Here is a 23,829-nt window from a genome sequence, read left to right as displayed (position 1 = left end):
AGGGGGTGGGGTGGGGAAGCACCAGAGGGAGATGGAGAACAGGCAAACAACTAAATATGTCAGGGATGGGGTAAGAAGGGGAGGAGGGGCATTAACGGAAGTTAGAGAAGTCAATGTTCATGCCATCAGGTTGGAGGCTACCCAGCTGGTATAAAAGCTGTTCCTCCAACCTGAGTTTGGATTCATTTTGACAGTAGAGGACGAAGGACAAAGGAGATGAATTCCGTTTTTAAACTAAGGGGCTTCCCTTCTTCCACCATCAACTCTGCTCTCAAACGCATCTCTCCCATTTCCTGCACATCTGCCCTCACCCCACTCGGGATAGGGTTCCCCTTGTCCTCACCTACCACCCCACCAGCCTCCAGGTCCAAAGAATAATTCTCCGTAACTTCCGCCACCTTCAACGGGATCCCACTCCCAAGCACATCTTCCCCCCCACCTTTCTGCTTTCCATAGGGATCGCTCCCTACGCGACTCCCTTGTCCACTCGTCCCCCCCCCAACCCTTCCCACTGGTCTCCCTCCTGGCACTTATCCTTGTAAGTGGAACAAGTGCTGCACCTGCCCTTACACTTCCTCCCTCATCACCATTCAGGGCCCCAGACAGTCCTTCCAGGTGAGGTGACACTTCACCCGTGAGTCAGCTGGTGTGGTATACTGCGTTCGGTGCTCCCGGTGTGGCCTTTTATATATTGGTGAGACCCGACGCAGACTGGGAGACCGTTTCGCTGAACATCTACGCTCTGTCCACCAGAGAAAGCAGGATCTCCCAGTGGCCACACATTTTAATTCCACGTCCCATTCCCATTCTGATATGTCTATCCATGGCCTCCTCTACCGTCAAAATGAACCCAAACTCAGGTTGGAGGAACAACACCTTATATACCGGCTGGGTAGCCTCCAACCTGATGGCATGAAAATTGACTTCTCTAACTTCCGTTAATGCCCCTCCTCCCCTTCTTACCCCATCCCTGACATATTTAGTTGTTTGCCTGTTCTCCATCTCCCTCTGGTGCTTCCCCCCCACTTTCTTTCTCCTGAGGCTTCCCGTCCCATGATCCTTCCCCTTCTCCGGCTCTGTATCACTTTTGCCAATCACCTTTCCAGCTCTCAGCTTCACTCCACCCCCTCCAGTCTTCTATCATTTCGCATTTCCCCCTCCCCCCACTACTTTCAAATGTCTTACTATCTTTCCTTTCAGTTAGTCCTGACGAAGGGTCTCGGCCCGAAACGTCGACAGTGCTTCAACTTATAGATGCTGCCCAGCCTGCTGTGTTCCACCAGCATTTTGTGTGTACTGCCTAACTTGCTGTGTTTCCAGCATCTTTTGTTTTATTTAGTTTGAGTAAGTCAATGCTAGGGAATTTGCACATGGATGATAAATTATCTATCACTTGATGCCCATGATCCTTTTTGTTTTAGACTGATTTTCATCCTCACTTTTTAAGAAATTACCATCAAATATATTTATATAATAAAGTGGGGAACTTGTAAACAGTAGAGCTACTGTAGGAGAAATGAATCAGAATTAAATACATTAATTACAGAACCAGATCCAACAGAAAATCATGCATAAATACATGCAATTCTACAGATGTTGGCAATCTTGAGCAACACACACAAAATGCTGGAAGAAATCAGCAGGTCATGCAGCATCTATGGAGGAGAATAAACAGCTGATATTTTGGGCTGATACCCTTCATTAAGATTGGAAAGGAAGAGAACAGAAGCCAGAATAAGGAAGTGGGTGGAATGGGGAGGTGAACAAGCTGGCAGGTGATATGTGAAACCAGGTGAGGGGGAAGATAGGTAGATGGGGGAAGGGAAGATGAAATAAGAAGCTGGGAGGTGATAGGTAGAAGAAGTAAAGGGTTGAAGACGATGTAATCTTATAGGAGAGAATAGTGGACCATGGGGCAAAGGGAAGGAGGAGGGTAACCAGTTCAACCAGTGTTGAACAGGTGAGGAGAAGGGGTGAAAGGGATACCAGAATAGGGAGTGTGAGAAGGGGAGGGGGAAGAAATTCCCATAAGTTGGAGAAATCGATATGCCATCAGGTTGCAGACTAACAAGACGGAATATGGAGGTGTTACCTCCAGCTGAGTTTGGCCTCATCTTGGCAGTAGGGGAGGCCATGGACAGACGTGTCGAGATAGGAATGAGAAGTTGAAATGATATGGATAGCCACACTGGGAAACCGTACAACTGATTTACAAGCTTCGTGAATGAAATTGGTTTAAAGGTTAAAGATTACATCATCACAATAGATTCCACATTCTGGTAGACAATTAAAAAGAAAACTGATTGGTAATACTTACAATGCCCTCCACCCATTCCACCGTAGTGATTAGACACAGCAATCAAATTATATTCACAGCGGCCAGCATTTGGATTGATAAGAAATTCAGACATATCTAAATCACTAAAACAGAGAGAAACATAGTTAGAAACTTTCTTGTATATGAGTCAAAAATGCTTCATTTACATCCAGCCTAACAAATCTAACATTAGAAAAGCTCTCTGAAAGTCCATTCTGAAGTCAAAGACGCCCTCTGACCTGTTCAATCGCTGGTTAACTCCATCAGGTAACATTTATGGAGATACAAGATTATATGAGGAGATGCTGCAAGCTCTACAATGCCTTGATAAAGAATTCAGCCCCACAATTTTTTTCTATCTCATTTTCTGAATTTCAAATATATCAAAGTAGAATTTTTGGAGCTAATCTACATAACATTGAGCATCATGTCAAATCAAAAGAAAAACTCCAAAACCCGTGAAAATTAAAAACTAAAATTATGATGTTGATAAAGTATTAATCCCCTCTTGTAATTATTCTGCTAACTTTCCTCAGGTGCAATACTATATATTACCTTACCAACTCACCTAATTTGTTGACGTAGAAAATTAGAGGATCACCTGAATAAATACCCCACCTTTCTGTAAGTCCAACAATATGGTTGATTTTCAACAGACCAAACCAAAATGAAGACCTAGTATATAGAACAGTACAGCACAGGAACAGGCCATTCCGCCCACAATGTTGTGCTGAACCAGCTAAACAGCAAATCAAAAACACCCAAACACTAATCCCCACTACCCACACCATGCCCCCATCTCTCCATCTTCCTTACATCCATGTGCCGATCCAAATGTCTCTTAAAAGGCTTTAATGTATTTGCCTCTATCACCATACCAGGCAGTGCATTCTAGGCACCCACCACTGAGTGAAAAACTTACCCCTCACATCCCCCTCAAACCTGCCCCCTCTCATCTTCAATGTGCACCCTCTGCTATTAGACATTTCAACCCTGGGAAACAGATACTCTCTGTCCACTCTGTCTATGCCTCTCATGATCTTGTAAACCTCTATCAGATCTCCCCTCAGCCGCCGCCACTCCAAAGAAAACAACCCAAGTTTATCTAGCCTCTCATTATAGTATACAACCTCTAAACCAGGCAGCATTCTGGTAAACAACTTCTGCATCCTCTTCAAAACCTCAACATCCTTCCTATAGTGGGGCAACCAGAACTGTATGCAATACTCCAGAAGTAGTCTAACCAGAGTTTTATAAAGTTGCAACATAACCTCTTGACTTTTGAACCTAATGCCTTGACTAATAAAGGCAAGCATTCGATAAGCCTTCTGTACCACCTTATCAACCTGTATAGCCACTTTCAAGAAGCTATTGGATCCCAAAATCTCTCTGCTCAAAATAGCATCCAAGACAAGTTAGGGAAATAATAATAGAGAAGCACAAATCTGGGGAAGAGTACAAGACCATCTCAAGGGCACCGAATATACCGGGGGTCCATTGGGAAAAAATATGAAACTACAGCCACACTGCCTATGTCAGGCCACCCTTCAGTTGCCAGAGAAGGAAGGCACTTGTAAGAGAGGCAACTGTGAGGCCAACAGTTATTCTGAGTAAGCTGCAGAAGTCCGTGGCTGCAACTGGAGATGAAGTAAAGCTCCAAGACCTTTCACAAAAAGAACATTTATAGAAGAGTGGGAAAGAAGAAACTCTTGCTAAAAAATGTATATCCTTATCCGCAAAGGGTCACTTAGAAGATAATGGAATGATGTGGAAGAAGGTCTTGTGGTCGGATGAGACTAAAGTGTAAGTTTTTGGCCTCAACAGTAAATAAATGCAATACTGCACATCAGCCAGGTAACACCATCCCTACTGTAAAGTTTGGTGGAGGTAGCATCATGCTTTGAGAATGCAATTAAATACAAAAAGAATCTGATAAAAACCTGCTTGTCTCTGCCAAAAAGCTTAACCGGGGAGGAAGTTTGTCTTTCAGCAGGACAACAACCCAAAGCACATTGACAGAGCAACTATGGAGTGGTTTCAATGAAAGAAAATTGATGTCCTTGAGCGGTCCATTTGGAGTTTTGACCTGACCCAATCAAACACCTATGGCAAGACCTCAAGGTTGCTGTATATTGCCGCTACCCAACTAACCTGGCACAGCTCGAGCAAATTTTGCAAGGAGGATTGGACAAATCTTGCTCCAACACATTGTGAAAAGCCAATAAAGACTTATTCAAAAAGACTACTAGCTGCAATAGCTGCTAGAAGTGGTTCAACTAAGTACTGAGTGAAGTGGGGTGAATACATTTCAACTACTGACATTTCAGTTGTTGAACTTTTAGTTTTTCATACTTTACAATTTCCCTGTTTTTTGGGATCAAAATCCCTGGTTTAATACTCATTTAAATGAGCAAAAGGGTGAGGGGAAAGAACTTTTACAAGGCACTGCATGAAACTCTGATTAGGAGTATTGTATTCAGTTCAAGTTGTCTCATTATAGGAAGGATGTGGAAGCTTTGGAGGTGTAGAGGAGATTTACCAGGATTAAGCAAGCTAGTGATTTTCTCTCTGCAGTGAAGGATGAGAGATGACTTAATACAGGTATATAAATTATAAGGCTTAGATAAAGTGGACAGCCGGCACTTTACTCCCAGGATGACAAAGGCCAATACTAGAGGGCATCTGTTTATGGTGAGTGGAAGAAAGCTTAGGGGAGATGTCAGAGGTAGGGTTTTTAATACAGAGGGTATTGGGTTCCTGGAACACTATTAAATGTCTGTTTTCCATCACTGGAATAGATCAAATAACCAGCTTTGGAGATGCTGACAAAACAGGCTTCACTCGCTTCCTTACAAACATCCATGTGCCCATCAGATTTACATTCATGCCCTGCCAAAGCTTAGGACCATGGTTTCCAATTGGTCAAACTAATATCCACACAACAGCCTGGGACTTGTAAACACAGCTTCGACAATGTGAGATTTGAATGAATTTAAGACGGCGTGTATTTGATCCAGAGATAATCACATTATTTTCTTAGCAAGTCAGAGGTATCCTACAGATTTGATAGCCATAATTTGCAGTCTATGACTTACCTAATAGGAAAATCAACAAGAGTGTCCAGCTTATCTCGCCAGTATCGACAATAGGAAAATCGCTTCAAATGGACCACTAACACAGGAGGTAATGACCACAGATCTAATTTTTTGGTGGCTTGCTGATGTTGCTTGCAGTTTGGACAGTACCTGAATAAAAACATATCAAGAAACTTACAAATGTATTACTTCCATTGCTTTTGTCAGTCAAACAACAATCCAGCAGAAAACCCACGGGGCAGCAAGCTATCATGAGGTATAGAGCTAAATGTGGGAGTTTCTGCTGTGCTTGTGTCATCCTCTCCAAATTTGGTTCCACCATGTGGTTTTGTGTGTATAGTGGCCAGCATGACTGGGGGCAGAAACTCTCAAAGGAATTCAGTGTTCAAAGAATAAGGATGGGTAACTTGCTCCTGACTGATATACAAGTTTACACCTGATGGTGTAAACAACTCTCTTTTGACATAACAATCAACAAGTACATTGGATCTATACTTCTTCTGATGATTGTGACTTACAAATATCTTTTATTTCTAGCTGCAAATATACAACAAAGTACATTTATAAAAATTCAAAAGCACACCTCTACTGCACAATCTATGTTGAACTCAGTAAATGAGTGGCAGGTTCATCTATCAGTGAATCTATTATATTTTGCATATGTGGGCAAAATCTTCTGAATAATCAACACGGCCTGCTATAAAAATCATTTGTGGCAGATGCTTGCATCACCACACTACCAGCAATAAACTCACGTGGAGATTAGGTAAAGGAAACAGAGGCACAGCTGGAAGAAGATGCTGAGCCACAAACATAAGCAGGAAAAGGAGTTATATCACATTTTAAACAGCACAAATCTTCACAAACACTAAATATATCAAAAGTGCTAATAACAGCTTATTGACCTGACATTACAATCATTCAGAATCAGAGTCAGACTTTAATCGCCAAGTACCTGTGCACATACAAGGAATTTACTTCCGGCAGATGTTGTCTCTCTACTCATAACAATAATAATGATAAATATAAATGAAAATATAGATTATACATACAGGTAGTGCAATCCAAGTAATAGTTAGCCGACAGTTAACCGGCAGTTAACTGTTCAGCAAAGTGACCGCAGTAGGGAAAAAACTTCTCCAGTGCCTATTAGTCTTAGTCTGGAGGAATCTGAAGCGCCTACCAGATGGAAGCAGTTCAAACAGTCCGTACGCAGGATGGAAGGAGTCCTTTATGATGTTTCCCGCCCTCTTCTTCAACCTGGAAGAGTACAGGTCCACAATAGAGGGCAGGGAAGCTCCAATGATGCGCTCGGCAGTCCTCACTGTGCGCTGTAGTCTGGTTCTATCCTGCTTGGTGGCGGCTCCAAACCACACAGTCATGGAGGTGCACAGGACAGACTCAATGACTGCAGTGTAGAACTGCAGCAGACCATATTTCCTCAAGAGCTGCAGGAAGTACATCCGCTGCTGGGCCTTCTTCAGGATGGAGCTGATGTTCTGCTCCCACTTCAGATCCTGAGAGATGGTGGTTCCCAGGAACCTGAAGTTCTCCATGGTGGACACAGGGCTGCTGAGGACCGTGAGGGGGGACATAACGGGGGGATGTCTCCTGAAATCCACTATCATCTCCTTTGTCTTGAGCACGTTCAGCTCCAGATTGTTCCGACTGCACCAAAGTGCCAGTTGGTCCACCTGCTGTCGATATGCAGACTCATCACTGTTCTGGATGAGTCTGATGATGGTGGTGTTGTCTGCAAACTTCAAAAGCTTCACATAGGGGTTGGAGGAGGTGCAGTCATTGGTGTAGAGGCAGAACAGCAGTGGAGAGAGGACACACCCCTGGGGGGGGGGCGCCGGTGTTGGTGATTCGAGTATCCGAGGTGACCTGTCCCATCCTTACCTGCTGACTTCTGTTGGTCAGGAAGCTGTAAATCCAATCGCAGAGGTCAGGTGGCACAGTGAGGTGAGACAATTTGGAGCAGAGGGTATGAGGGACGATGGTGTTAAACGCCGAACTGAAATCCACAAACAGTATCCAAGCATAGGTCCCAGGACGATCCAGATGTTGCAGGATATAGTGCAGTCCCAGGTTGACTGCATCGTCTCCTGACCTATTTGCCCGGTAGGCAAACTGCAGGGGATCCAGCAGGCTGCTGGTGAGGGTCTTCAGGTGGTTCAACACCAAGCGTTCAAAGGATTTCATGACCACAGATGTCAGTGCGACAGGTCTGTAGTCGTTCAGTCCTGTGATGGTGGGTTTCTTGGGGACCGGGATGATGGTAGAGCGCTTGAAGCAAGTCGGAACCGCACTCAGCTCCAGAGATCTATTAAAGAGCTGAGTGAAGATGGGAGCCAGCTGATCAGCACAGGCTCGTAGACAGGAGGGGAGACCCCATCTGGGCCTGGAGATTTTCGGGTCTTAAGTCGCTGGAACAGTCAACATATTTCTCCTTCGCTGATTCTAAGCTGTGATCTAGGGGGGCTGGGCAGAGATGGTGGGGAGGTGATTGCAGTGATTGGGGGATGAGTGCCAGTGAGTGATGGTCGAGGGAAGACAGGAAGAGAGACCGAAGGGGGGGGGGGGGAGGGACAGGTGTAAGATGGACTCTCTCAAATCTACAGTAAAAGGTATTAAGGTCGTCAGCCAAAGCTTTGTTAACCTCAGCGGGGTGGGGGGGGGGGGGCAGCTTCATCTACAAAGCTCCACTCTTTCTACTCTGGTGGTTTCAATTAATGCGCTTACTGATTCTTAATACCTGGGCTGCTTTGCTGCCATCAATTAAAGTGTCGGTGGCCTATTGTAATGCCTAAGGTTGAGCAAGGCACACCTTTTGTTTCATTTACACAGTTTCTCCCTCGGGTGGATAGGCAACGGTCTGGTAAGCAGTTAGGAATATCATCAACTTACTCAACAAATGCATTTAGTTGAGAGTTTTTATGCAAAATCACTCACCAGAGGTCTTCTGCACCAAGTTTTTCTTTCGTTGTAAAAAGTTCAATACAGTCTTTTAATTTAACAAACATTTTTTTCTGAGGCCTATATTCCATGCTTTCATGTTTCTCAAATTCCTATATTAAAAGAAAAGGAGCATTTCTAAGATCAGTTTGCAAAATATGAAGAAAATTACTTTGTCACCTACAAAGTTGCTTCCTATGTTTTTAAAGGAATGCCAATTTGAGTGTATTGCTGAAAATACATTTAACTATCTCCGGGTTTGCCTTATGGGGCAATAGATAAAACATTATTTTTTGTATAATGTTAAGCATCATATCTTATTCTCTTAATAATGTATTAGCATATTTTTTAAAGACTGATAAGTAAAGATAGAATTAAGCCAATAATTTCAGGACCTGATCACTGAATGCCCTTAAAAAATATTCTAATTTACTCCACACTGTATATGAAACTATTACTTAAAAGCAGCTTTGAGCACATGGCTTGTGTGCTGCATTTCAGTTATAACCCTGTAAGTTGTGTGTTTACAATGTATTTTCTGTTATGTACTGTATACTTAAGTTTAAAAATTGGACCAATGTTCTTAGCATTTCCTACACTTCGCCCTGTTCATTTTCTTTTTTCTCCCACAAAGTAAAAACCATTACTTTGCATACGTCTTGGGATATAATTACCTCTGCTGCACTGTCATCAAACCATCGCTTTCGTACTTCAGGATCCCAGTCTAATGCCAGATATGTTCGCTCTGGGGATAAAGGAACGAAAAGTAAATTCTGAAAAGTACGCAATACCACAGATAGTAAATTGTTAATCATTTGAAGTGTCTCCATACAGGTGCATCCATCAGAAAGCAATGGCTCACTTGATGAGAAAATCCAGCAGTGTTTAGCTGGATATAGCTTGATTCCCAGTCTACGGACCGAGAGTGAGATGGAAATCAGTCAGGGTTTCCTCATCCTGACAACCATCCAGTGACCTATTCCAGGGAATGTCTGCAAAGCAGAAGGTTTTTGCAAGTCTGGTTTCAGCTGTGATACTCAACGCTTCAGCAGACTGACATCACCATGATGTGAAGTCGTCTGTAAGGCAGAACAGCTGAGCAATGAAGCTGGGTTTGAGAGAGTAGAGGAGCAAAAACAGCTAAATTCAACAAGCAATAAAAAATTAGTTCAAATTAACAATGACAAGACAAGAAATACCTTCAACTGAGTGCCCACATCCAGTATTACACCTGTGTACTCACATCCAGTATTGTACCTGTGTACCATATCCATGAAGAAAAGTCTGGTTGTCAGTTACTTTGAATTCCCTTACAATTGGACCAAAACTTTGTTCTGAAAAGCCTGTGCATTAGCTGGTGTGCAATAGAAATCTCATGTTGAGAATCATCACACAATGGAAACATCAACTCCTCAATATGGAGTTCAGGAGCTGGAATGGTGGACTACTTTGTTAGCCTCAGGCAATGATACACTAGAATATCTGCCTCTATCAAAGCGTAGGAACACAACACTGTGCTGAATGGGTAAGAGGCAGTAGGGTATAACTTCTTCTGGAATGTTTCAATGGGCAAATCGTTGAGTTAGCTAATCCTTGGACATGTCGACTGAGAATTCCCTGGCTGAGGAAGGGAATATGAAGATTGAAATGTTCGCTAATACGCATCAAAGCCTGCTTAATGCTCAACTAAAAGGAATGTGGCCATTCAGCCAACACAGTAGAAAACTTTACCACTGGTAGAATTACAAGTGCTCAACACAATTTCAATGTGGAAAAGTGAAAAATCATTTTAATAGGGTCCAGCTGAATACAGATATTTAGAGGGACATAATCTTAAGGTGATTGGAGGGAATTAAAGGATGTTAAATTGGATGTTAGAGGAATTTTTTTTTCGACAGGTGTGTGGATTACGGTGCTGGACTGGCAGTAAAAGCAGATACTTTGAGGACATTACAAGGCACATGGATGAAAGAAAAATGGAAGGCTATGTGAAAAGGTAGGGTTAGATTGTAAGCGGGAAGGGTTAGGTTGATCTGAGTGTCAGCTAAAAGGTCGGCACAACTTTGTGGGCTGAAAGCCCAGTACTGTGGTGTGTTCTATAAATAGCAGTATAAATATTCAAGTACAGAGTGCTACAAAACCTGCTACAATATCGTTCAATGATGCTGTGCCACAACAGTACATAATAGTAGGTTGAGATGCTTCCTGACGTAAGGCAAACCAACACTAAAGTAGTTTGTGATAGATGGGTGAACTGAGATACTTCGGGCACCATGCAAGATTACATTAATGCCCTACACATCCAGCCTGCAACACTTACCATCGAGCCTGATCTGCCTGCTATCTTCAAATCGGATATGCCTGTCATCCTTGACATAATTGATATCCGGATTTCCCAAATTATTGAACTGGAATGTAAAGAGCTGTTTGTTGTGTCCCTGAAATATCTGCCCTTTACAAGAATCATCAGTGCAAATGCCATTTTCAGAGTCCTCGTTGTCTCCCCCAGCGGAGTCCTCTGACTGGCTGTTTTCATTTTCAGAAGGAAGTTCTTGATCTTGACTGGATTCATCATCCTGCTCATCTGTCTCCATTTCACCTGCTCACAGAAAGAATCCATTGTAGAAATCACTGCCAGTCATTACACCATCGCTTGCTTTAAGAAGCATGTGCCTTGCTGCTTCTCACTGTAATTAAGCATACACCTACTGTGCTACACAACAGAGCTCTTGAGCAACATTAGAGAGAAAGCCAACTAGATTTTGCACAGTAAGAACATTAATGCTGGAATAGGTACATTTCAAAGGCAATGGACTGCAGATAGCATGAAGTGGTACCTTCAACTAAGAATTCCAAAGCATTTCGATGAGTGCAACACTTGTCTGGCTGCTGCAACATGTCTCATTATTTCACTTTCTTTCTTTGCAGTAAGTTATACACAAGTAACCACAATATGATTAATCCCCATCAGGATAAATTAATCATACTAAATTGTAGCAGGATAGGGCAGTACATTACCAATGCAAACACAACTCTGCAAAGTCAAATCTTATACCATCAGCTACTGAGGAGAAGGTTAGTCGACAAAGCTAAATATCGGTCCTTAGCTGGAAACAACTGGGGTCATTTCAATTGATTCAAGCAGTGTCAAAGGCACCTACAGAAGGTAAATGTGGAAAGATCTATTGTTCACTGACTAATAAAGTTAATATCTGATAAATGCTAATAAATAATTCTGTTTGAAGATCGGATTCTGGTGACAACAGGTAGTGATGGTGTACAAATGTCACCCAGTCGTCTGGTGTGTGGAGTCTGTTAAACTAACCTAACCATTGCAATAATGAGAGGAATAAAGCTGACACATACAGTACTGTGCAAAAATCTTAGGCATCCTAGTTATACATATCTGCCTAAGATGCTTGTACAATATTGTATTACTAATGACTTGGGTGTGAAAGCAGAAGGTGTGATTAGTAAGATTATGGTTGACACAATAATTGGTGTGTGAGGAAAACTGTCTAAAGCTACAGACTAGGTAGAAGGTTACGTGGAACATTGTAGATGGAACTTAACCCTGACAACTGTGAGGGAACGTATTTGAGAAATCAGATAGGAACAATACAATACAGTAAATGATAGGTCACAAAGGAACACTGATGAACAGAGATACTTTGGTGTTTAAAGCCATAGTTGCCCAAAACTGACAACACAAGCAGTGAAGACAGCAGACAGCATGCTTGCTTTCCTAGGAGAGAGAGTTCAGAATATCAAACTTCAGCCACGTACAGTACTGTGCAGAAGTCTTCGGTCTATATATATATTTGTCAACTTGGGAGTAATGAGTGAGTTTCTAAATCTAGCAGGAGCAAAGGATGTTGGGAATGGCGAGGGTGGAGCAGTGTGGGACAGGTGGTAGAGGAGCGTCAGGGGTGGAGGGGGTAGTGTGAGTACAGACAAACCCAGCCTTGAGACACCAGGTGAGATAATAAGATTCCAAATAATGGGTTCATTGATCTTTACAGAATGTCCTTCTGTTGTTTCCTGTTCACTCCCCCTCCTTTTCCCTTTCCCAACTATGATTCCCATCTCCCTACCCCTTTCCCACTCTCAGTCCACAACAGAGACCCGTATCAGAATCAGGTTTATCATCACTCACATGTCAGGAAATGTGTTTTTTAGTTGCAACAGTACAGTGCAAAAGTCTCTGGCACCTTAACCAGATATGTGTGCCCAAGACTTTTCCACAGTACTGAATGTTGCAACTTTATAAAAGACTATTTCAGCTTCACTTAAAAGAGTCTTATGCACTGTTCTAGTCAACACATCATCAGATGTAACTACATTGGACAGAATGCAGAACAGATTCACCAGGACTGTTCCAGGCTTTTATTTTGAAATATAACCCTGCTGACCTTCATTCTGAAATTCAGCAGGACCACGTGGGGGGTGGGAGCCATTTGTTTTGGCAGAGTTTTTCGGACATACTATTATACATATACACAATCCTATTGTCTTTCTTTTGTTTGCACCATTGAAATCATCGTACTTTTATTCTTACTCAATAGTATGTTTAGCCCACCGGTGGTGTAGTGACAGCTGCACAGGACTTCGGGGCAAGTGATACCGGGTTTGAATCCAGCCAGCTCCTTACACACTTTCCATCCTTGCTGGATTGAATGTTGAGTTAATAACTCGGCCTCGTAAAAAACAGACAAATGCTAAAGAAACAGCAATTGTATGTGTGAGTGCTATCCAAATACACTACATCCTGACTCCTGTGTTCAGCTGAGTGGAGTTTGACTCACTGTTGAATTGTGTACTTCCTACTTCACATAAAAGAACAGCAGTATAACATTGTTACCTGGATTGGAGGACTTTAAATTATGGGAAAAGATTGGAAAGGCTGGGGTCCTTCATCTCATGTTTCTCAATTTTTACTGTTTATTTATTATTGTTATTATGTTTTTCTTTTTGTACTTGCACAGTTTGTTGTCTTTTGCACTGATTGTCGGTCTGTCTTGGTGTGTGTGACTTTTCATTGATACTACTATGTTTCTTGTATTTACTATGAATGCCTCTAAGAAAATGAATTTCAGGGTAATATATGGTGATATATACTGTATGTACTTTGAACTTTAGAGTGAAGGAGGCTGAGGGCTGATTTGATAGAGGAAAACAAGATGATGGATAGAGTAGGTAATCAAAATCTTTTCCCTTGGATGGGGTTGTCAAAAATAAGAGGCCTAGTTTAAGGTGAAAGGATGAGATGTTAATGATACATTTTGTAGTTTATCTCTGAAACATGCTGACCGAGGAGGAGGTGGAATTAAATACACTTGAGGCATTTAGATAGCCAAGGTGTAGAAGAATACAGTCCCAAAGCAGGAAAATGGGAATAATATAAAGGGCCAAAACTGTATGTAGTAAATTGAAGGGCCAATTTTTGTATTATAACTGATGAATCATTGCCCAAGTACTATATGAAAACTTGTAAAAAAAAATCTATTATTGTATCTGAAAGTCAAAAGATGAAGAGAATGAATACCTCCATTTATTGATATGGATTTGTATTTATGAAGAAACTAATACAACTATTTTGAAATGATGGAAGATAGAATTATCCTGTCCTGCAGCCTCAATAACACACCTTAATCTTTCCACACATACAAAATAAAATCTATCTATCATGACAGACATGAAAAAAGTTATCACTTTAACATGTGTTAGGTTAGTTCAGTATCTACAACTCAGTTTTATTTATTTCACTTGCCTCACACCTAGTCAGTCTAAACCAATCTGTCAGGTTACATTACGTGTCCATGAACGGTATATGGATAGAACTGGAACAGAATCAAACAAGGGCAAATGCAATTTGTGGAAACATTGTACTATAAAATCTTTAATATATAACAGATTATCAAATGCCAAGCCAGTAACTGTAAATTACTGAGACACAAGGGACTGCAGATCATAAACAAACTGGATGAGGAACTCAGAGGGTCAGGCAGTGTTGCTGGAGTTGATGGTTCAGGGAAAGAACTACCAACTCCAGATGAGGGGTCTCAACTTGAAACATGAACTGTGCATGTTCCTCCAGAGATGATGCTTTACCCAATAACTTCCCCCAACAGCTTGTTTTTTTTTGTGTTGTGTATCACTACTCATAATATTTTGCCAATGAGAGAACCAAACTTGTAAAAATATTTTTACGAGCAGTCACTGTGGTTAAATAAATATGACTGTATCAATTAGTATTTAAGCATTCATATTTAATATATATTGCCCTATTGTTAGAAGGAAGGAAAATTGCCAAAAGAACAGTCACTTAGCTCCCAATAAGATTGATCGTATTAACAAGTTAGAAATACTCGATTCTTACTTGGAGATCCTTCCTCATGAACACCATTTTGCCCGTTCCCATTGATACCAAGGTCTTTGGAAAAATGAAGAGTTCCTTCCTCATCTTCGTTTTCATTATAGTTTCTAATGTACCGGCTAAAATCAAAGGTACAGTGTAAAAATATTTCAGAAAATTAATTTTCTTAATGATTAAAAATGTGAGACTGTGAGGGAACAGCAGGGAGATGAGTAGCACAAGGTGGTGGGGAGTGAAGCAGCAAGAACTCCGGCACACAAAAACAGCAGCAATGGATCAAATTAAAAGTAAAAGTTATGTGCAAGTGGCTTACCCTGTATGGCAAGTATGTTGCACATGGCCACTTTTGTGCAACCTTATCTCCAAAATAATCATGCAGGTGGGGGATGGAATATCAAGACTAGCTGTAACATACTAAGATGGCAGCAGATATATGCTAATATTAACCAAACTGAACTGGATCTCCTACCGTGACATAAGATGGTAAGCACAAGTTTTCAGAGGATAATAATTGGGATGCTACTTACCACATTTTCATAAGTAACAGGTTGTAAAGCTTTTCCTCTGTTATGCTTCTCGGCACAGATATCATAAACGGTTGGCCAAATAAGCAGGTGTTGCTGTGGTGGCCATAGCCCGACTGCCGATATTTTTCCCGTAGATAGACTGGAATTACAACTGTGTCCGTTTCATCCGTTCTACTGCAACTCACTTCAAAACTGCAACCAATAAAGTTTCATTTCACTAAACATTATATTATCCTTCTTTAGAAATCAATGGGTATTAAAATATTAACCTTCAGGTGTGTGGGACGGTCAAGAAATGAAATGACCTGCATATTCTTTCAGGGAATATGGCTAACCTAACAAGCTGCTTACTTTTTGACAAAGGTGTGCAACTTTAAAATACTGAATGGAATCACACAAGATTTCAGAATGAAAAGCAAAAAGTATTTAATTATTCAAATACTTCAAGCATCCAAACACTACAACAAATGGGGAAATGGGGTTGTGAAAGGTGAGCTGTCATTACAGGAAATAGCTATCCTTCCAATTTGAACTATTTCAATGAATCATAAACAAAGAGCAATCTTATTACATCTCCAATTTTCAATTTCATCATTATTTTTTATTTTTTGATCAGAATGTTTGAAATGGCAATGGCCAATTCTGAATTTTGTCAATATTGAGCCAAATTAAATGTAATACTGAAAATGTGCTCTGCTGGAAGGTTACAATCAAGGTCCCATCGACTGATTCTGATGCTGAAGTGCATGTTAACTGTTCCAATGGGACTTCTAAGTTACAGCAGTATTTTTCGCTTAACAAATTAAGTAATCTGTCATCTCCTTCTTTTATTTCAGACCTAGCCGCGGTGCAGTAGTTAATCACGTATACATACAGTGGATGATCACTACAGGGAGCAAAGCTAAATTATGCAACTAGGCTTTGAATTTTTCATTTCTTATTTTTAGTTCAGTTCAGAGATTTTTTTTTGTCATCAAAGAGCCGAATTAGCTATTACAAATGTTACACAAACAAGCTGGAAATGACAATAAATAATATCTACACATTCATAATTTTCCATGCTTTTATGAATGTTTTAATTTTTCTAAGCTACCAAGTTATAAACTTCTAAATGCACAAATAAATACAATTAGTCAGTAGTCAATGGACAATGCAAGTATTTGTCTATTTATGAACGGATTCAGTTCCTGAAATGTATCTTCAATAAAATTTTAATAAATTAAAAAAGCTCTGTAAAATGCAGTTTGACTTTTTAAAGTATGGGATACTGCTATGCTTAAGAGTGGCAGATAGTGAAGATTAGTTTTGTACATTAAAGGCAAGTACCTTGAAGAAAATTCTGAAGAGAATATTTATAAATAGATAAATAAATAGCTGCATTCAGATTTTGGAAGCTGCATTCTCGAAGTAAAAATGCATGGATAATATGACAAGATATATACAGTATATTCTAACCAGTGCAAAGGTGATCAATGAAAAGCTAGATTTGTCTTCCTAAGTTGAGCTTTTTAAAAAAAGGTAAAAACCAGAAAAATCTAAGCCCTAAAGGAAAACTTTTGCACGGAACCAGGGCACTGCAAGAACACCCCTCCTCCCTCCAGTGAAACAGTCACCAACTGCCAGTAAACAGGCCTAAAGGCAAGTAGGAATTTCTTGTGACTTTTAAAGAGATCATTTGGATAACACTGATTGGCTGTATAAAGTAACCAATGAAGTAATTTCTGAAGTGTTATAAAGTAGCAAATATTTGTGTAAGTTTTAAATTGACAGTAGTAATTAAGAGCCTGTGATGCAGTTGAGATGAATTAATTTTGCATCTATTAACAGTCATGGAAAGAACTATTTTGACTGTATTGGATCTGACTGTTTAATTGTCCTTTTCTTTGCAGTTTGACAATTAATTATTTGTTTGTATTTTATATTCATAACAGCCTAGTATGCCTCTAGTGGTTATACAAAAGTATAATTCTGGAAAGCTCTGGCTGTCCTATGTTATGCGGCTAGTATCTTCTTATTGGTTGATTTTACAGCAGTATTGAATTAAGTATTTTCTAATTGGATTATTGGTATCTAAAGAAAAATCTTATCTCTGGGTATAAAAGTAACTGTTTTATGCCAAGCACCATCTTTAGATCCTCTCTTCTTCCAAGTAGTAAGATTCCTGTCTCTGTTTTGTTCCTGTTCTTTTTGTTCCATCAGCTCTTAATAAAATGATCATTTTATGTCTCATTCCTGACTTCTAAAATAACCTTGGACTTAAACACCAGAGTTCAACAAATTTATCTAGTTAAGTAATAAGAACAAAGACTTTAAAGCAGTTAAATGGCAATAAAACACTCAGGACTTCCCAAGCCCTCAGTTGATTTGATGGTGAATGCCTCTCTTCTCCAGAATTGATAATTCCACTACACTCTTGGCTAAATGTTTTTTGTTCTCCACTGTAAATTCAAGGTTGATCAAAACTTAACTCAAGACAAGTTGAGTCATACAACACTCCTACGTTCGGTGACTTACCTCATTTGATGAGGCAGAGTTCTTTCTGTCAATTGTAAGGTTGTTACTCACTAACACTTTCTTCTGAAGGATGATATAACTAATATTTGAACACCTTTAAGGCAGATAGTTAAGAAAGGGGATTAAAGGATAGCTCTCAATAGAAAGAAATGTTGAACTGAAGTTACAATCAGATCCATCATGCTCTTAACAAATGGTAGCAGGAATTAAAGGTGATCACTCAAGTTGAGTGTGGTGCTTTTCCGAAGGGTGTATATTGATGGGCCCTCAGTTTAGAAGCTGACCCAGAATCCACATATTCTAATGCAGTGAGGGCATGAGTAATTGGTATCTGTGGTTACTGGTTGGGTCTTTTGGTTGTTCAATCTCTCCTTTTTCAGAAGCCAAGTAACCCAGTCTCAAACATAATTCATGTATTTCTATAGAAATGCAAGTTATTGTGAAAGGCATTATTTAAGAGCACATCTTTACTGCTACTTTCCATTGATATACAATAAAAGCCCCTTTTACATCCAGGTTAATGTTGTTGACTGTTCTACAAAAGGCATTATTGATTCTTGGCTGCTCTTATGTGTATAAAGGTGGAATAAATGAATAACTGGAAATAGGTTGCCCAAGGGTTGGCAGCAGATGGAATATGGCACAGAGCTTTGGGGTGGTGTTGGGGAGAGAGGTGGGTTGCAAAATGTGATTTAGGACTAATCAATAGCATCACTGAGATCTTCCTTTCAGCAGAACTGTAAATACAAACCTCAGTTCAAAAACAACTCACCTATTTCATTGTGGTAATCAAGCTATCAGTCTCATTCTAAGATATGTGAACTGTACATTGCTCTTTGGCACATGCGTATTATGGTATGGAGTCATAGAAAAGTACAGCACAGAAACAGGCCCTATGGCCCATTTAGTCCATACTGAACCATTTAAACTGCCTGCCTAGTCCCACTGACCTGTATCTGGACCATAGACATCCATACCCTTACTACCCACGTACTTATCCAAACTTCTCTTAAACAGTGAAATTGAGCATGCATTCACCACTGGCGCTGGCAGCTCGTTCCACACTATCACGATCTTCTAAATGAAGAAGCTTTCCCTCCTTTCCCCTTAAACTTCTCACCCGTAGCCCATGACCTCTAATTGTAGTCCCACCCAACCTCAGAGGACACTTGCAATTACCTTATCTATACCCATCATAAATTTGTCTACCTCAAATCTCTCCGTAATCTTCTACATTCCAGTAATAAAGTCCTAAGCTATGTGATCACTCCCATTTCCATGTTAGGTGTACTTTTAAAAATGAAAAGTCTTGATTTGCAAATCCCTTTGTCCCTTGCTTTTAGGAGTATTAAAAGGACAATACTAAAGAGTTGCAATATACAGTTACTTACACAAAGATATCATCTCGTTCCATGATGCTTCTCAGGTTTTCATCCATGGAAAATATTCTGTGAAACCGGTGGTTGTATATATCCGTGACAACCATCTGAATATGAAATTTAAAAGATGATTCAATTATCCCAAAGCATAAAAAATCAATTATTCAAACGTGGAATAACTGCAATTCTTACCTTGTCTGCAGGGACATGGGAAAGAGTAGAGAGTGCAGCACACAGATCAGAAATTATGCCGATTTTTGGAACAACTACTTTATACTGGAAGAAAAAAGAACTTCAATTCAACATTTGTTTATTTTGTCTTTGGTGAAAACATGTTCTGCACTTTTGAATATATCATACAAGATTTTAGTGAACTGTTATATAAACCAGTATACATTACATAATAAGACATATCTATTTGGTATTGACAGATTCTCCCAGTGGATTCACTCCCATTGCTTCACTACCACTTCAGGTACCCCTAAAAATTGTAGTTATGACCTTTGCTTACCTATTTTCTGGTGATGTTATGTACAAGCACGGGATCAGTCCACTACTTAGAGACACTCTGGTGCCATCAAACTGTCTGTTCAACACTAATGATGGCATAGTCCTCTACAACACGGTCCAGTATCTTTAAGTCTTCAATGGTTACCTGTGAATCTACGCAATCTATTCCCTACCCTCAAAATCCTCCAGCTGTGACAAAAGGACATCACATCTAAACATTAACTGCTGCACACCATAAATATTCTGTCCAATTAACTTTCAGAAAATGTAAGAAACAATTAAGCAGGCAATATCGATGGCATGAAAAAGAGTTAAGAACTTCAGGTTAGAGAAGTTTTGTTTGACAAATGTCAAGGGTTTCTCTTTTTACATGCTCTGCCTGATCTGTCTGCCTCCAACATTTTGTTTCTGTTTCAGGTTTACAGCATCTGAAGATTTTGATTTTCATTTTGTGCCAAGTGCCATGATTTTTGTTATTATTATCCCAATACAGGGTAATAGATACATCAAATTTCTGTCAGCTGAGAAGTAGTTTTATGGAACTACAATGAGGTATGCTTGCTTTACACCAATTACATCTCCTTCTTAAACATTTGTCAAAGTCACATATCCCTCCACCTCAAGTCTTTAGTCCAAATTACCAACTCCACACAAGTGCCCACCTCACCTCCAGTGCATTTTGATAATTACTAAATTACTACATCCAAATCTTTGCATTTCAAATTGTGATTATTGCAAAGCGTGCTTACTACCCTGTCATCCTATCCAGTAACTTTTGTCTTTCACTTGTTTAATCTCACTGAAGTTGGGCCAGGTAAAATGGCTGATCCTATGACCCTGCTACTTTCTGGCATAGGGCAGGAAAGTGCAGAGCAGCAGTAATGATTGGACTTACATAGTTAAAACAATACAACCTATGTCAACCTGTCAAAGAAAGTCATGCTAGCTCATAAGGATTAACCAGCTTACATGAATTAACATACCACCAATATATAGAGAAAGCCCCAGTTTTCTCCTTAATTAATCAAACTGTACTGGCACCCTTCTGTGCTCATCCCAAAATGGGATAAATTTTTTTCTAAAATGATACATTTATGGTGTTTAATGATTACTGAAACAAGTTAGCAAATTAGAGTATGAGAGGAGCTAGAGTATTAAAAAGTTATCTTAGAAATACCTTAAAACTCAATCTCAGATACCCTCACCGTGACTGAATACCTTTTACTTTAAAACAGAACATTTAAACTGAGAAAAGAACAAGGCATGATAATCTGCATTTCTCCTCTCTCTGTCACTGGCCCTCTCTCCTCCTCCCCTCTACACCAGTCCTCTTTATGCAATCACCTGCAATTCCTGCCATGATCATTTCACCTCTCCATTCTGCGTTTTTACTTCACACCAAGGCTGAATCTTCATTACTATACACTAAACGCACTCACTTTACCCTTTATTCCCTACTCCTACCGGTGGCCCATTAGGCACCCCCTCAGTCAGAGTCTCGTGCTTCCACTCGCTCTGAGGTGGTTAAGGTTGATGTGGAAGTTGTAGACCTTTGCCCTAGGTGGTGGAAGTTTCAGATATCGTGCACCACTTCTACTGTTTGGGAATGGCTTTCTCATCACTGAGATTAGTAGTGGCCAAATGCCTTCTCAAATACTCCTCCATTTGATGATTGTGGCTCAGGGAACTTCATGAGTTGGCATAGATGTGACAGTTTTTAAAAACTTCAGGGTTTTGAGAAAACCTTTAAAGCATTTCTGATGTCCTGCTGCAAACATTCATCATATTCCCATAGGAACTCACATTTCAGGAAAAATCAGGTCTGTTAAACATGCTTTGCCGCTGGTAAGTATGCGCACACTGATTCACCCATTCTCACAATGGATTTAGAGGATTTTGCCAAGACTTTGTTGCTGATACTTGTCCATTACTTCCCCAACTTACACCCCTCCCTTAAAACCCAGCTAATTCAATCCTTATTTCTCTTGTCCTTTTTTTGTCTCAGAAAAAAAGACTTCAGGAATTTTACATTTTAAATTTTACTATTTAAATATAATGCCTTATTGAATCTATTCAGCAGCTAGATGACTATAAAGAATGTTGCATCAGACTGTGCTTCTCATACCTGCATAGGTTTGCTGAGTGGATCATTTCCAACAAGGAAAACCTCCAAGGTGCGCTCCTTTTTTAAGGGTAATGGAAGCGTTAAATAACAAAATGGGTCGAACGTCACTGAAACTTTTGAACATTCAGGGCAAACGAGTGTAGATTTAAAAAGACCATGGAAAATATCTACAATGATGGAATCGTTTCGTTTTCTGTGGTTTTCCCATGCCTCCTTAGCAACCACCTTAGAAAAGATGGGGGGAGAAAAAACAAACTGAGATAGACGCTACTGGAGCATAAAACAAAAGATCCAACTATTCATCTATCAATGACTATTTCACAAATTACCATTTCATTCTAGGAATGAAATTTGGTCAGAGACATTTATGGACAAGTTTTCTTTAAACTGGTTTAAGATGAGAGTGGAGATTTAATAGAAACCTAACTGGGCAACTTTTTCTATTCAGAGGATAGTTAGTAAATGGAATGAGCTGCCAGAAGAAGTGGTTGAGAAAGGTACTGTATATCATCATCATGTGTCGCCTCGTATGACGTGGGCGATCATGGTCTTTCCATGACCATGATAGTTCTTGGCAAATTTTGCCACAGAAGTTGTTTGCCATTACCTTCTGGGCAGTGTCTTACGAGATAAGTGACCCCAGCCATTATCAATAGTCTTCAGACTGCTGCACCTTGCCTAAGGGTGACCTGCAGGCTAGCAGAGGGAAGGAGTGCCTTACACTTCTTTACATCTCCACTCTGCCATTTAAATGTACATTAAAACATTTAAAATACACTTGGACAGGTACATAGATAGAAAAGGTTAAGGAGGATAAGGGCCAAAGATTCACAGGCTAATGAGATGGTTTTGATGTCTTAAATCACTGTGGAGTCTAAGCACCAAGTTTAGCAATGAACCGAAGGTGGAGGGAGAATATTTCAACTTGAAATTACTTCAAAACAGTTCCTTACTAAAATATGAAAATATAATTGTTTGCACCTCATCAGGCCTTCCTTCTGCATCTTTCAGTTGAATATATGGCTTTTTTCTAATCCTATTCAAATCTTCGTGTAAACCATCAAGCAGAAAGGCGAGAAGTTCTTGAGAATCCTGTTGCTGGTAGCCAGAAAACTGAGGAGCAAATCGACCCACTTGAGTCTAGAGGATGAAATGGATAAAAGCTTTTATATAGTTAATTATGTGACTGAAGTACAGCAACCAACAAGGAAGAATGGCAGAGGCATAGTTTCAATTAATGAGGTATAAAACAGACATCGTCACACCCATCAGTTGGCCCTTGCGCTTGTGACAATGAGGACATTAGTCCTGTTTCCTTTGCCTTTTGCAGTAACTATTCATGCTTTCACGTCATGACCTGAAGCATTTAACCAATGAACCAATTTTTTGTCTTTCTTGTTTTAATGATCGAGGAACAACTCATTATATCTATTTCCAGGGAAAGACAACCTGATATGTGACAGATTTAGAACCAGGCTCATAAATCAGGATGCCACTAGGCCTAAATGCAACAAATCACTTGTAAATCATGACAACAATCCCCTGATCGTGAAGGTCAAACAACAGTGGTTTTGGTCAATCTGATCCCTATTTCCAGAAATTCAGGAAGAGAGATATATTCACAAAAACACAGATTCTGCAGAAATACAGCACCAGACTAATTAACACAAGGTCTTTAGAGACTCAAGTCCTGAAAGTGCCTAGCGAATATTGTGGCTGAAATGGGTCAACCACTACACAAGTACTCTCTGAATATTAAACTTACTTGGTGAAATTAGCCTTGTGTTTAAATATCTAATTCTACTATCCATGTCTAAAATTCAAAATAAACTTCCAGTGGGGGGGGGGGGGGAGGAAGGGAGAGAGGGGGAGAGGGAGAGAGGGGGGAGAGGGAGAGAGGGGGGAGAGAGATGGTTGGTTGCTGTTCTTCAATCACATAATATATATATGTCCTGGATAAAAACCTGCTAGCCTCTGCCAGAAAGATTAAACTGGGGAGGAAGCTCATCTTTCAGCAAGACAACAACC

The 23,829-nt window shown here is 40.2% G+C and overlaps 1 protein-coding gene across 4 annotated transcripts in view; it reads right to left on the bottom strand.

Annotated features, from left to right (window-relative positions):
- The window catches only part of LOC132398302 (ubiquitin carboxyl-terminal hydrolase 15-like), a 132,043-nt gene that overhangs the window by 3,710 nt on the left and 104,504 nt on the right, over window positions 1-23,829 (bottom strand). For all 4 annotated transcript variants that reach the window (XM_059977521.1, XM_059977522.1, XM_059977523.1 and 1 more), the window contains 11 exons: window positions 22,783-22,941; window positions 21,802-22,026; window positions 19,359-19,442; window positions 19,179-19,273; window positions 15,274-15,465; window positions 14,750-14,865; window positions 10,691-10,969; window positions 9,045-9,115; window positions 8,368-8,483; window positions 5,413-5,562; window positions 2,318-2,421 (listed from right to left, as the gene is read on the bottom strand). In XM_059977521.1, coding sequence (XP_059833504.1) covers window positions 2,318-2,421; window positions 5,413-5,562; window positions 8,368-8,483; window positions 9,045-9,115; window positions 10,691-10,969; window positions 14,750-14,865; window positions 15,274-15,465; window positions 19,179-19,273; window positions 19,359-19,442; window positions 21,802-22,026; window positions 22,783-22,941 — 1,591 coding nt within the window. The remainder of the gene's footprint in view (window positions 1-2,317; window positions 2,422-5,412; window positions 5,563-8,367; window positions 8,484-9,044; window positions 9,116-10,690; window positions 10,970-14,749; window positions 14,866-15,273; window positions 15,466-19,178; window positions 19,274-19,358; window positions 19,443-21,801; window positions 22,027-22,782; window positions 22,942-23,829) is intronic.

The sequence above is a fragment of the Hypanus sabinus genome, chromosome 8 (assembly GCF_030144855.1).
Source record: "Hypanus sabinus isolate sHypSab1 chromosome 8, sHypSab1.hap1, whole genome shotgun sequence".
In the NCBI taxonomy this organism is placed as follows: Eukaryota; Metazoa; Chordata; class Chondrichthyes; order Myliobatiformes; family Dasyatidae; genus Hypanus; species Hypanus sabinus.
Note: the sequence above shows the minus strand (reverse complement) of the source record. Positions and strands in the feature narration are given on the sequence as shown.